This window comes from Hippoglossus stenolepis, chromosome 1 (genome assembly GCF_022539355.2).
Source record: "Hippoglossus stenolepis isolate QCI-W04-F060 chromosome 1, HSTE1.2, whole genome shotgun sequence".
Classification (NCBI taxonomy): domain Eukaryota; kingdom Metazoa; phylum Chordata; class Actinopteri; order Pleuronectiformes; family Pleuronectidae; genus Hippoglossus; species Hippoglossus stenolepis.
This window is the reverse complement of record NC_061483.1, coordinates 5,214,058-5,229,551: the sequence shown is the minus strand read 5'-3', so window position 1 is coordinate 5,229,551 and position 15,494 is coordinate 5,214,058. Positions and strand designations below refer to the sequence as shown.

The window sequence follows — 15,494 nt, the reverse complement described above, 5'->3', positions numbered from 1 at the left end:
TTAGAGGAACGAGCTCAAGTGGTCAAGTGATGTGTTGAATTACACTGAGCACCATTGACAGCTGTGGCAAATTATGACACTCATCCAATCTCTGCTGTCAACACTGATCACACTTCAATTACTCAACAACATGGTACCTACATGAAGGCTTGCACTCGGCCTGAAGTCCTCCACCAAATAAATTTTACATCTACCTCAGTGTCAGCTGCTGTAACACGTGAGGACAACTTTCCCATATGAGCCTCAACCGCAGTTCAAGAAGCAAACTGCACCCGGCACAGTCTAATCTGATAGATCACACTTGAAACTGTCTGCTCAGCAATAATTCCTGCAGGGGGATGGGCACATGGATTTCCCTGAACGCTGGAGCAGAAGCAAGTCCCTGCAGCTCGGTACTGGGATTGTAAACGACAACGCTTTACCTTTTATACCTGAAGACACAAGAGGAGCTCAATCTCCTGACATACCTAATTAATCAAATTACCTGAATCAGAAGAAAATTGATGCTTTCAAATGATTGTTAGTAAACCAATATGTTTCCTGCAGCATAGTGGGCTATCGACTGGGATGAGGAGAGGTGAGTTCACAGGTTGGAAACTATCCAGAATTGCCTTTGACCCAAGAAGGAAGTGCTATTCTTCTTTGGATTGGCAGGTTGGTAGAAATGGTTTGTGGCCCAGTTCATAACAATAACACTTTACCTGACCGAGAAGTAAATCCCACCATCGTACAATATTTAACTCCCCTTGTGTTTTTTCCAGTTTTTGAGCAGAACCATGCAACAGAATTTGATAGATTTTACACAAATTACCCATTTATGAATGTGTGACACATCCGTGTGAATCTTCTTTATTATTTAACACAGACTCACTCATGATGCTATTTGTGAGCGTTTTTATCAGCGCTGGCACAAATAGCACATCTCTGGTGAATGGTCAGATCTGATGCACAGGATTGGGAATTTTCCATTTTTGCTTAAAAATAGAGATTCATCATATTTTATACTGGTTTAGTGGCATGTGATGACATTTAGATTCAATTTTCACATTTCAAACCCTAACCACTGACCCTAATCTCCAACCACATGACTAATCGATTGATGTTAATCAGAGAAACGGTAAAACTGCACCGTGTTGAAAGGAATGAGGCTGAACATGCTCTGAGAATTACTCATATAGAAAAAGAGTAAAAATAGAGAAGGTAAATAGAGAAGAGTTATGCAATTTGTTTCACTTGGATTGACATTTACTGTACATTGCACCTTGTGCACTTGCCAAGTCTATAAAGGTAAAGTCTGAGAAAACTGAAGATGATGCATCATTTCACCCTTTCAGCTGCACGGTGCATAACTCTGTGGGAACAGGATGCTACTGGACACAAAGGGAGGATTTTTTGCATCGTATTTCTGAAAGCGAGGACACGGTTGAGGTGCAGGTGTTATTTCCCTATCCTTAAAAAAAAAATTAATTTATGGATGTGACCCTGAATTCATAACACAGGTGTCTTTGGAGCAGGTGCTCCTTGTATTTGCCGAGGACTTGGATGATAGATTTCATGTCACTTCTCCCTTTGTTCACAGAACTTTTGTTGTTGAGTCTTTGGGCTTGAATTCCACCTGAACCATCAATATGCTAATAACAATCTGGAAGCACATAACGTAAATTAATCTTTACTTCACACACTCAGGTTATTATTGCTCGGCAAAAACAATCAAAGAAAGGAAGTCCTGATTTATGGCAGTGGACTAATTGAGAGTGAGGATGTTTTTCAGAGATTAAAAGAGTTTTAAAGAAGAACTGCTGCTGCTGTGGCTTTTAAAATGTGGATCAATCAGAGCACATTTTAAAGTGAATGATGGGGTAAAATTCTTGAAAGAGTTGCAATTAAAGACAACTTTAAGAACACAAAGCAGTTACAATAGATAAGAGCACTGACGGGGCTCAGACAAACGCTGCGACACGATGAATAAGTCGATAAAAACGACAAACCGCTCCTTCTATGTTTTTCTTAAATAATTGAAGCATTTCGTGTAGACCTGTATTATTAATGATCTCCCATCTTTTGTTTAGGCCGATAAAAAATACCTCCACAATCTGTGATCTCTGGTGATATTTTGTGCGCGATGCAGAAACCATCAGCACTTTGGCTCATTCCATACTGAACCAATTATGGGCCATTAAATTGGAGAAAAGAATGAAAATGGGGAACGGACAGATTTCTGATGGCAGCTTAATGATTAGAAAAAGAGTTGATGACTTGGAGCTGAATCGCAAGAGAGAGAGAGAGAGAGGCTGGTGAAATGTGGGGGCAAGGTGAACAAATACCCCCGCTCCGTGTCTAGAGACAGTCTGCAAGCACCAAGCTTCAGTGGAGCTGCTCAATAGAAGAACATGTGATGTGTGAAGGGCAGCTCATATATCACATGGACTTGAATAAAGGTAGAAAAGAAAAAGAAAAATGGCAACTGGGAGGCGAAGGAAACGAGACGATGATTCAAATGTTAGATAAATGCTTCATCTCCCTCCGTCTGAACGAGATTTACATGTGATATTTGAACCTACTGCACTGTAGATGTTTTGAATAATGGTTTCCCAGAAGATGAATATGTTGCAGACGTAATGAATACATCTGCTCGTCAGTGTATGTTTATATTTACACAAGGCTTCAAATGCAATATGTAAAGAACGCCTGTTTTACAATGTCAGCTTGATCCGTTGTGTCTTTCATTTTGTTAAAGCGACAACATATGTAGACAAGTTCCTCTTTATTGATTTTACATGCTTATATTTAGACCCTGTGGAAACACAATACGGCATCACTCAGTAATTATACCACACCAACTTAATTAAAAAATATATTTTAACTGTAAGTGCATATTCACTTAAAAAAAAAGAAAATAGAACAAATTGGATCGTGATTATTTCTTCTTTTAATTATCATCCAACAGAATGTTTTTCAGCAAAAATGGCAAATGCTCTCTGCTGAGTTTTTCTACCACAAAGGACGTTGCTCACCTGTAGCAGCCCTAACAGCACAGTACAGTAATTATGATGGGTGAAGTGATTCTGATGTTACTCGTCTCTGGGGCTCAGAGCACATCATTAAAAGTAATGTATAAACTGAAAAACTGGAAGCCTGTGTATCTTTTTCAAATAATAAGAATAAACTATGATTACTGCGGTTGTGTGCCTCCACCAACCATTGGAGATTCTGTGTATATATATTTCTACATACTTTTTTTTTCCAGACTCATATAAAGGTCACTGTGACCTTTGACAACTGAGACATTATCACTTCACCTTTGAGTCCAAGTGACAACTGATGAAAAGTTGAAGAAATTCCCTCCAGCAGTCTCGAGTCCAAGTGAGTGTTTGTACCAAATTTGAGGAAATTTCCTGAAGGCATTCTTAAGATAACACGTTCACAGGAATGGGACGGACTGACAGACGGACCGACAGACAGACCGACAGACGGACCAACAGACGGACCGACGACGGACAGACAGACAGACGACTGACAGACGGCCGGACAGACAGACGGACGATAGACAGACAGACAGACAGACTGACAGACAACCGCCGTTGCAAGGCATAAAAAAGCATAAACAATATTGAGACTCTGCTACAGGTGTCCGGATCAAACTCAATGAAATATGGAAGATATATTCACTTGAATCTAATGACTGACATCCACAGTACATCAATATATAGAGGGCCTGCCCACATGGATAAAATCTCACTATTTGCAAACTAACTTGACTGAGATCTGCAAAATATGAGTGAGAACAAATGATTTCTCTGCCAAACGTCTACCAGAAATATACAACGTGAGGCATTCAAGGACTACGAGTTAATTGCAGCATCTACTGTCTGCATGTGAGGCTCTTAAGGAAAAAATAACCTGCGTAAGACTCTCCTCCTCTTACCTGCTTCAGTATCTGCTTGTGCATCGGTCACAACACCACCGGCAGTAAATTCTCAACCAGTGGGAAACACTGATGCAGGCTTCATCGTCAGCCTGTTCCAGCCAATGGTCTGGAAAACGTGAGAGCCCATGCTGCTTTGTTTGCAAACAAAGAAATGGCAAAAAGGTGCGGCACAAACGATGAAGAGGTCGAGGAGTTGCTCAAAATAAACCAAACCACACAACAAATGATTTATACTCTGTAACGATCCATGATTCAAATTATAACGTGGAAAAAGGTCACACTACCCCCCCTCACTACACTGAAGCATTCTCCTTCAGTTTCACAGGGAATTGACTCATAGCTGTTCGACAACAATTCACGGAGAATGTTTTAATGTGGTGCCACTGAGACGAGGAACCGTGCACAGCTTTTCTTTATGACAGTTATACAGCTTGCACTTCACTGTGAAGAAGAAAACAATCCCGACACTAACGAGAGAAGGAAGACGTCATGTTCACAGGGACTGAGCAATTAAATACCTGCCAATCACAACAGTGACTGTGACAACCCAACACACATCTCCACGCACAGGACAGAAGGAGGGAAATCAAATCCTGGTAGATAAACAAATAAAGATTTACAATCCAAACACAGTCTCCTTAAAGCAGATATGATCTATTTATTACAACCACAAGAATTATTATACTGTTTATATCCTGTTTACATTATAGAATAACTATTTTCTGTACTTCCTTATGATTATACTGGTCCTAGCTTTATATTTCCGTATGCTTGTTACATGTCTACTTATTTATTGTGTATTTACTCATTCTTCCTATTGATACTACTATTATGCTGAAATGTGGGACGAATAGTTTCACAGCATATCAGTTCATTGTTTAAAATCATAACTTTCTCAGTGTCGTTGCGTACAGTAGTTTTGATGTTTACTTATAGAATACTAACGACATAGTACTACAAGCTGTACAATGTGTGATCTTTCCTGATGTACCCGTGCATCTTTAAGCGTAGAAAATATGGACTTTCAGTAGTTCTACTACTGTAAATTTACTTGAAATGTCAGAGCAGTGTTACACAGCAGGCTGTCATTTTGTTTGGGCCTCAGCGGTCGTCAGTGTTGTATTTCTAATAACTAATAAAAACCATAGAGTCAAGATAACGACAGGTTTAACGACAGGTTTCACCAAATGATGATTAGTCTTGTAAGGCCTTTAAATGTGTGATGATTCCCTCAATCACACCATCCACACATCCGTATTCACACAGCAAGCAAATCCTCCCCAGTTAAGTGAGTGAAAAAACGTTGTGTTCCAAGCAGCATGATAACAAGTGAACCGTGACACACACTTCCACTGCTGTGGTTTCAAATGTCTTCCGAGAGCAACAGCACGGTACCTGAAATGTGGCCTTGCATATCAAAACGTCTGGCTACTCTTCACCCCCGCTGATTGTGGTCCTTTTAATTACTTTCTCATTTGTAGGAGCCATCCAAGGTTCTGTTTATTGTAGTCCACTTCATTACTGTCATGTGGCCAATGTGGTTGCCATGGTGTGGCCATTACGCCTCGTCCTTTGAATTTCAATTATCATTCACCGTCTGATTTGAGCCGAGGACGTTACAGGGCTGCAGAAATATCTTTTTTTTTAATCGTATGGATCCAAACCCATCCACTAAAGGTCAATATCTGCAATCGTGTATCTGCTACAGAGGTTATTGGATGGAAGGAAAACCAGGGTAGATTATTTTTGTCTCCATCTAATTCTGGGACACGCCAATATTTTATGTTGCATGAGTTGTGACACAGATCGCTGCTACACATTAAAAGCCACCCAGCGGTTTCCTGTGCGCGGTAAGTGAACAGATGTCTTGTTGAGGTGCACATCCCACCGTACCACTGCTCTGCAAAACAGGTACATTAAAGGTAGATCAAGGGTTTTTCTAAATCAGCAGCCATAAAGGAGGCAAAATGTACACAGAGGGGCCGATTATGTGTCCATCATGCACAACTCCTCATTCTGTAAGGTTCATATTTAAGTCATCCCGTGTTTACCCTTAGCTCCATAGCTTTGAGCAAAGCCACACATCGAAATAAAACATGCTTAACACATTATCATACTTATTGTTAGTAAGTAACTAGTGACAGTGTGGCCAATCAGATCTTAGCTGGAGCCAGTGCCCCTCCCCCCCGGTCCCACCCCTCGATCTGCCCGGAGATAAATGTTTGCTCATGGGTGTCAGATCAAAGCTGGCAGACTCCTCCGATGTCCTTCGATATAAATGAAGAACCAGATCATGATGACGATCAGACTCAGAAACAATCAGGACCAATGAAAACACAGCCGAGCCCCATCTGAAGAAAACATCTGCAACATCAGCCCTTCACGCTCACTCGGATCAGCCAGTGCTCAAAGTAGTTTCCCCTTCATCATCTAAATGCTAAACAATGCCCAAATAGAAGAGGTGGATTGTTTCCCCTCAGTCCGTATCCCTGCTGATCATTTACACTCCATCAATGTATAGATTGACATTAGCACATCTCCCTGGTCAATAGTTGGGTCTAATTCTGCATCTGCTCCACACTTGACCTCCAGTCAATGCTCACCGCTCCACCCAGCGTGGTGGGTGTTCGAGTTTCATCTCAGACTTTTGAAATTGAAAAGCAAAACAACATGCAGACTGAAAGTGAGATATCATGGGGAGTTTCTCTCTCTCTCTCTCTCTCTCTCTCTCTCTCACCGCCGAATGTCTTGACTGAATTTATTCATCGCAACGTGTAAGAAAGTATTGATTGATGTAAATGACGATCTGAGGGATGTTTACAACTCAGCAAACATGTGACGGACTGAGCAAAGACGGCATCTGCTGTTGTGATGAATTAATATAAAGAGGCTGAGCACCTTTCGGCGTTCCTGCGGCTGTAGGCATAAAAAAATAAAAACAGTTGAACAAGGACATGCTTTCTTTATCCTTAAGAGCAGTTTCTATGACAAGGAAATGAATAGATACTAAGCAAGTGTCTCACAAATTGAGATGATATTTTTGATGTAATGTTTGGTTTGATTGCTGGCAGCCTTATGAATATATATATAAGCACAAAATGTTGTTATTATAAAACATAATCATACAAGAGAAATGCACATGGTGACTGATATCATGAAGCATTCATTATAATCCCTGCACAGCTCAATCATTAGTCCCTTTATCTTCCTTTTCACGTCTGACCCTATGTAACATGATTAAAACGACATGTTATCTAGAATATTCTTGTATGCACAGGCAGATATTAACATAGAAAGCAGTGTCTCTCTCTGTCGTCTTTTTAATTGCTGTCCAAAACACTCATGAATATTTGATGCCGTGGAAATCCCACCAGATATCTCCGTCTCCAAGAGGAGCCCACTAAGGTGAGGGACATCAAAGATGGCATCAAGAAAACGTGTCAACTGCGTTTCAAGAAACTCCTTAAAGGGGAATATTTGACTATTGATCCGTGGAACGACAGATTAAAAAAAAAAAAAGAAAGTCAAATGCAAAAAGTCGCCTCGCAACCCTGACCCAGAGGTGGCCGGTCATATCTCATGGGACCAGTGTCAATGCAGCCCTGTCTTCTGCCTAAGTACCAATTGATTTCTGCAATGACATACAGCCCTGCGGCACCATTATGTGGCCTGAGTAACCCACTCAATTCATTAAAATCAAATCCATCTTAATCAAGCTCTCACAGGAGCAGGTACTGGCACCGGAACAGTACATTTTACAGAGATAATAAGACATAAAATTCGACAATTGTTAAAAAATAGTGAATGTTTGTAGAACACTTTTTTTTGGGGGGGGGGTGTTGCAGTTAACTTGTGAAATGGATCCCCTCACACACCGCTGATGTGATGATAGTGAATCAAGCAAAGCGAGGCAGAGCAATATGTAGACGAGACAGCTCCAGTCACATTTCATTTTGCTGCAGCAGAAGCACCTCACAGTCAGGCCTCCTCAAAGTTACACTATTACAACCAGAAATGAGCGTGTCACAAACGATAAGCCTTGTTCGGATGCCTGACCTCCAGGATAACAACAGAAATCGGAGGAGATGCGAGGACCCAATCAACTCAAGGAAGGTTTTTTCGAGTGCCAGCTTCATCCAAAGCAACAAAAAAAATATCCACCCACAGTATTATTTCATTCTCGGGCCTTGCTTGTGGTTTTGATGATCAGACAAAGAAAGGGAGGAAAAAATAACGTAAGCCAAACACCCTCTGAAAGATGTTGAGGTGGAAATGAGGTACATCAAAACAAAAGACAAACGCAAATCGAAAAATTATGTACTGCTTTTATCCAAAAATCTGGCCATGTTAGCAATTATAAAACCAATTTCAGGAGCTTTATGTTAAATGCATCTCTGCCAACTGTTACCGCCTCAGTCGAAGCACTCTAGGGCAGCGCTAGATCAAAAGACAGCATGGCATGATAATACAGCAGCTAATTACCCCCGACTATTAAAAGCATAGCTAATTCTGCATATTTGACGCGGATAACAGTCGACAAAAGTCAACCTCTGCAGGAGGAGTGGATCAGCGATGGAGCGGACAGGTGTTACGGATCAGCAGGTTTTTTTTTTTGCCTGTTTCAGTAAGGACCTTTAATTTAATCCATCCATGGCTGCTTGTAGTGATGACTAATCTTTAGAAGTGAAAAATAACCTTTCGCCGTCCTTGCGGATGCCTCATGGCGGTCCCTTTAAAATCATGGACATTTGAGAGAGTCCTGAGGAAAACCTTGTCCCCAACACAAGAGCTACTCACCTGTCCCTTGAGTATTAATGAGTATTAAAGTTTAGCGCTGATCTTGAAAACAGTAGTTTAAAAACAAAGATGAAAATAGGACTGGGCAATAAAACAATATCTATTAATAGAGCTATGTCATTTCCATCAATAGCAACATAACAACATTATTTGCCATGATAATTTCCGATATCGACTGATATGACCTTTTATATCTTGATAGAATTTTCCGCCATATGGTCCATTCCTTATAAAAAAGATATAAAAAATGTAACCCAAGCTAATTGGCCACTTCCTCACCATATTGCATATACTGTACATGTATTTAGATCAGAAACATCCTGATCATTATATGGATCTGTTTAGAGATATATGACCTCGACACGTTTTCTTCATAACTATCTCTACACCATTTCTTGAGACGTGTACGAAAATGTTCAAAAGCATCTTGCAATGTTAAAGACAGTGAGAAACGTTTCCTGGATCCAACCCCTTATCTGGATCCATCCACCAAGATTCATGGCGAACTGTTTCGGTAGTTTTTTGCATAATCCTATTAACTACCAAGAAAAACCATCTCCCTTGGTGGAGGTAGTAAAACGATAACATTACTGCCCCATTGACTATAGTGTTGAATCAAAATCCCTCTGATAGAATGTCTGTGAAAGTGACTCTGTGATATTTTATGCACCATAAAGACAAACAGATCTTGTTTGGGTCGAGTTTGAGAAACAGATGAAGTGATGTAAAAATACTTGTTACACTAACTTGTAATCAGAGCCCATTTATAATTGAAATGATTACGACATGATAGTATTGGCTGGTTATCTCCACTGCTTCCTGGGGGCAGAACAGGCAGATGTGTCAGTGCAGATGAGGACTGACGACCCTGCACATCATGTGTAGTTTCACTTTATTAGATGTAATGGTTCAGTAGGTCACAGTTGATGTTTCACCTTTTGCCTGGAACATCCCTCTGACTTTAACAGAAACCCAGCCTCCTGAGCACATTCTTGTTTCGATGTTGAATTTGGAAACAAACTAATGAAACACTGATTATATCTGTGTCACTGTCTGCTGGTAATTACCTCCATGACATTCCCCCCTCAAGAGGTTCCATACAATCTGCAGTGACCTGCCAAATTACCACAGTAATGCCTCCTCCTCCAATTAGCACCTGAAAGATCACCTCGGAGGCGGATGATGTCACACGCCGTTTAAAAAATAAATATTGAGACGGATATAATGAGCCTAAAATTGTCTAAATATTTCTCAATATGCCCAATCAACCAATTAGATGATGTGAAAACAGACTGAAAAGTTGTTCCAATAGGTTGTTTAGACATTTGCTTTATGCAGTTATTAACACATGTGTATTAAAGGGTGTGTCGGTGCCTAATCTGCACATGACTACACGCTGGAGGTGATTACATCAAGACTGCCCTTTGTTATACGAGTCATACGTACATCATCATCATCAGTGTACCTCTCAATGACCAAAATGTTGGAAATGGGCAATAACCTTGACTTCTTTCTCTGCAAATCTCTATCTACTGTATCTCCTCAGGCAAAAAAAGACACATTGCACATCCTGTACATTCACGTGTTTGGCAACACAGCACAAAAAAACACTAACCATGCTGGTATTTGTCTGTTTGTGACTTCCAATCCTCTGCAACTGCATTTCACTAATTCACCAAGAACAACGATGAAAAAACGGAATCCAAATGTTTTTTGGGCACCGAGCAGAAAAGGGAAAGGCAAGTTTTATAATGCATGCCTCCCTGCTTGTGATGTCTCCACGGTATAGTCAAAGCCCTGAATTTCCTCTCACGGTTCTCATTAAGGCAGTGGTGTCAGGCACTGGCGGAGAAGAAGGATGATTTTATCAATGATTTAATTAATCATCAAAACTCCCGCTCTCCACACATTTCTCTCTTATTCATTCTACTCGCCCATCACTCCTTGAGCTTCTTCCAAGGGCTGATATCTCTCACACACACACACACACACACACACACACACACACACACACACACACACACACACACAGACACACACAGACACACACAGACACACACACACACGCAGATAGAAACACACCTGCTCTTTTTCCCTGCAACACAAGTAGCCTTGTCCTTTCTCTCAGTTCCCCTGACTTCAACTTGCTCCCTCCCTGACCGGCAGGCAGCAAAAGTGCCCCAAAAAGCAAAGTCACCACTATTCAAGATGCGTCGCGTTCGGGGAATTACCACCACAAAAGGACAACTGTCTCTCAGCCTGCGCAGAACTGGGGAAGATAAAAGCCCAGTTCAACAGATAAGCTCTTCCTTCCTCCTTTTTCCCCCAAGTCTTTCATTCTCACAACATGCTGAGCACACAGAGGATCGCTGCCAGGGTGAATTAAGGCATCAGCGTTTGGCAGCACTGAACAAACCTCCAGATTAGTGATCTAACGTTGCCCGTTGCATGCTTTGAACCTACACCCCCCCCCACCTCTTTTGTTCCAGAGTCCCCATCAGGGTGAAACTGAGCAAAGAAAAGAAAACGCTCTCCCTCCTGTTTCGTCTCTTACCTGGTGTTGAGGCTCAGAGCCGGACAGAGAAGCAGTAAGCAAATAGCTTGGATGAATTTCATAGCTGTCTCACACTCCCGTTCCTTCTGCCTTCTCAGATGCTTTTTGCCTTTCCCCCCCGTGTCTCTCTCCTCGCTCTCTAGCTCTCCCACTGGCTGCCTGGGTTTTTTTAGCGCACTCTCATACACATTCACGCACACACACAACACACACGCACGCACCCAGACACACAAGCAGCGAGGCAGACAGATGCAACACAGTGGCTCGGTGAGAGGGAGGATCTCTGGCTTTAAATAACACAGGGACACGGACCGACTTGCTAATGGAAAGGAGGCGGGTGGGGCTGAAATAAAGAGAGAGATGTGGGAGTGATATGATGTCAGCGCCCGTGCAGCTTCAGCTATTGGTGAGAGGCATTCTTGCCATTGTTTGGTGCCGGTCGGAAAAAATAAACCACTCCGTTCATTCCATTCTGCCCATTTAGTCCCAGGATAGTGGGACTGGGCTGATTGGTGGAGACACAGCAACATTTAGTGGAAGGAGCGGGCAAAACACTCGGGGGGGTTAACAGATCAGTCACAGCAAAGTCACAGTTCACTTAAAACACTAATAGATTTAAAGTGTAATTAGCTCTGTACTTAAGACATAAGGAAAGGTCAAGTCGTTAGTGGATGAGCGCAGAAAATGAAAGGAGCATTAATTACGTTCGGTTCGGGGGAAAAAACACGCTGAACTACAATGTGGATTAAAATGTTCACCCTTTGCTCTTTGTCTTAATTTAAAGCTTTGATGTTTTTCTGTGTCTTAAACAGTAAATGTTGTGTCCACTCGTACAGAAGTGAACTGGGAATCGTTCAATCCAGTAGAAACTTGCTTTTCTGCTCTGTTTTTAGAAAATAAAAATACATTTTTAAAAACAAATTTCTGTAAAGAAAAACCAGTGAAAACGTAAACAGTGAAATAATTTATTAGAAGAATGTAATATGCTCGCTATCAACGTTCGAGCAAAAGTTTGTTTGTTGAAATATTTAAAAAAGAAGATGTTTTCAACATTAATTATCCAAAGTAAAATTTAAATGAATCCTAACTCAGCAGAATATGGAGCTATGGATAAAATTATATTATATTCAGTGTCAGGTTTATTGTGATGAATAGCATTCTGTATATATTATATCTGTAGGAAAACAAATTACTATTTCTCATGGAACAAAGTGTAATTAAAGGTTTTACAGTATAGTGCTTGAGATTTTACACATTAATAGGCTAAAGTAGCCAACAACAATTGTCTATGTCAAGATAAAGTGATGCACAACGTTAGTTTACATGTGTGTGATTGTTAGTACATCTGAGACCTTTACATTGAACCCATTGACTGCTCCACAGTGATGTGCACGACCTCGGTGGACAAACTAACTCTGTAAAGAAACCTTTCACCTGCAAACTGTGGTGCTTTAAAACCCAAAACACGTCTGATCTATATTTACATGGTACAAACACAAAGAGAGGGGGGAGTTGTGGGAACATCTAGTGGCAGTGAATATCGAATATATGACCAAAATAAGTTTAGATTCAAACTTCAAAAACCTTGGACTAAAAGCAATTTATTTTCTCCTCTTATAATAAACCTGACATGCAGGTGGGATTTCAGTTTGGCTTTAAATTAGTTTGATGGACGTCACTAGAGATTATGAATAACCGTGGTGTGCTGTTCATTGAGCTTTAATGCAGGTGCCTCTGTTGTGTTTGCAGTCTGGGATGGACTGTACGGCTGGTGCTTCAAGATATTGATATGCAGTTTGCAGTGATAATGCACATTCAGAAACTATTTATGGATTCAATATGCAGACAGGAAATATCTATTCTGGTTTTGTTCTATTAAAAAACAAATGTCACGAGCAAAATAACACGAAGTTAAAAAATTCCTGGTTTTGGCCATAAGATGTTAATGTGGAACTAAAATACATTTATCACTCAAACAGGTTGATGTGGATCTTTTCCCCACATTACTTCCATGATTCATTCGAGTGGATTTGACTGTTTTAAAACTAAGGCCCACAGCTGCTGCTCTTTACATCAACAACACCTGGAGCAAGATAGGAAAATAAAAATGTTTAGAGACGATATCATCTCACTTCCGGCATCGCTTGCCCTGTGAATCGCTGTGAAATTCAAGGTTAACCGTATGAAAGGAAGCACAGCTCAGCAACAAAATGTGGAGAACTGAGCGGAGGTTCCAAGTCAGACTCTAAGCCATGTGATACAGGTAGAATATCAAGCAGTCCACACAAAGGGTGGAGGTCAAACACACATACACCACAGGCATGATAAATGATTTCCATTACAGGTTTAATAGGGTTTCGGGTCTATTGTTCCCAAACACCGGGGCCATTTTCCATACTGAAAGATTTCCATCCATTTATTGGGTCTAATTAGAAGTTCATGCATGGAAACCCATAGTGACCAGTTGTAATGAGTCCACTCGACCGCAGCTTTCCTTGGTTACTGGAGAGAGCGGATCTCAGCGGACCTCGGTAATCCGTCTCAATCATGTATCACATCAGCCAGAAAACTTAGTCCCTGTGCGCCGAGCCAACCTGTTGAGCATCTTACCGTAATGAAGAATAATCACCAATAAATGAGCACGAATTGTTGATATTATACAAGATTATGTTTAGATAAATCCCCATAGCTAAGCCTGCATGCTACATGAATTGTTTGTTTACGAAGGATGCATTTGAATTTTGATCTATGCCCAGAAATGTGATGCTTTGGTGTTGACATTTTGATTTCTCTACAGACAACACAATTCTGTCTTCCCATTGTGTGTTCATACAATAGTTGCACATTTTAACTGAGTCACAACGACATCAGAAGATTCATTCATTGATTCATTGTATGTTTACAGTCCTTAAAGCTGTTTTGCATAAAAAAGGAAGGATTTACAAAAATCAATACAGAAGTCGAGTGATTCCTGTTACTCTCCCACAGATGTGCCACTTAGAAAACTACGTTGCCTTAAATAAAACATTAAAAAGGCTGTTGTGGAGTCTTTGTGAAGCTTTTAAGAAATATTATTACGATGCACATTTTGTCAAATTTTGCCAAGAAGCAAATTCAAACTCATAAACATCCAATGAGAAAATCTTATGCAGCCAATTAACGCTACAGTCGGAAATCCTGGAAAAGCAAGAGCAGGCTACACTTTGAAAATATGCAAACGATATACATCCTCACATCGGGCCTCTCGTCAAAGCTACTTCCCCAAAACACATGAACGTGCACCGCCTGACAACTGACAGGCGCCGACTTCTCCGTTACTCGCTCGCCAACATCTGGCTATCGTCTCTGCTTCAGCGGCGTTTGTCTCTCCATCTGAAAAAGATCGACAGCACTTGCAGGATTTGCACAGGCAGACAGGTCGGTTAGTGACGGACAGGTACACGAGCCAATGGTTTCATTAGCCACGAATAAAATGATTGGTCGTGTTTATTAAAGTCCTGCAAGAGACACTGGCTCTTTTTTTTGTTGTTCAACAAACAAGATAAAAAAAATGTTGCAGAGACCAATTATCAATCCCACCTTTGAAGATTTTGGCTACCAAGTGAAAAAGTATGGAATTAAAGTCTCAGCTTTTTGTCACTGTGGAGGAAATTATGAATAATGGATTAAAGCAGCACAATCAGACTGCAGGTGTCACACGTTTGAAAGGTTTACTGTAGTATTTGTTTGCATAATCCAGATGTGACAGAATCACTCGCATTACTGGACTTACTTCAGTATTACTTGTGATATATTTGTTGCTAAGAAGTATTTCAGTATCTGTGTTTTGTGAGGGTGTTCTTGTATTTCTGTCTTACTAAGGACCGCTGACCTTGAGAGGTTTTTTGCAAAGTGAGGACATTTTGGCTGGTTCTCGCTTCAAAGGTTTTATGGACTTGGTTTTAACTTTAAGGTTAAGGTGAGGGTAAAGACTGAAGTTAGCAGGTAGAAAGCAATGTCTAAATTGATTTTTAGCAGGTCCACTTGATCATATAATCTCCTTTGAAATGCACCTGGAACTGCCATCGTCTGTGAAATGTGTTATTTAGTTTGGGGCTGGACTTTGGGGGTTAGGTTTGGATGCATTATGTCAGTGAGCGTTCTCACAACAATAAAACCATAAATGTTTGTGTTTGCAGGGCTTTATGAGAATTTTGTTTTTTTAAATAAGGAGAA

At 40.7% G+C, this 15,494-nt stretch overlaps 1 protein-coding gene across 2 annotated transcripts in view; it reads right to left on the bottom strand.

The window, feature by feature from the left end:
* The window catches only part of luzp2 (leucine zipper protein 2), a 146,356-nt gene extending 134,763 nt beyond the window's left edge, over positions 1–11,593 (bottom strand). Inside the window, exon 1 of one of the 2 annotated variants that reach the window (XM_035155762.2) lies at positions 11,280–11,593. In XM_035155762.2, the coding sequence (XP_035011653.1) occupies positions 11,280–11,341 (62 nt within the window). In that variant the 5' untranslated portion in view covers positions 11,342–11,593. The remainder of the gene's footprint in view (positions 1–11,279) is intronic. The other variant, XM_035155757.2, reaches the window with a different exon arrangement.
* Between the last annotated feature and the right edge of the window lie 3,901 nt (positions 11,594–15,494).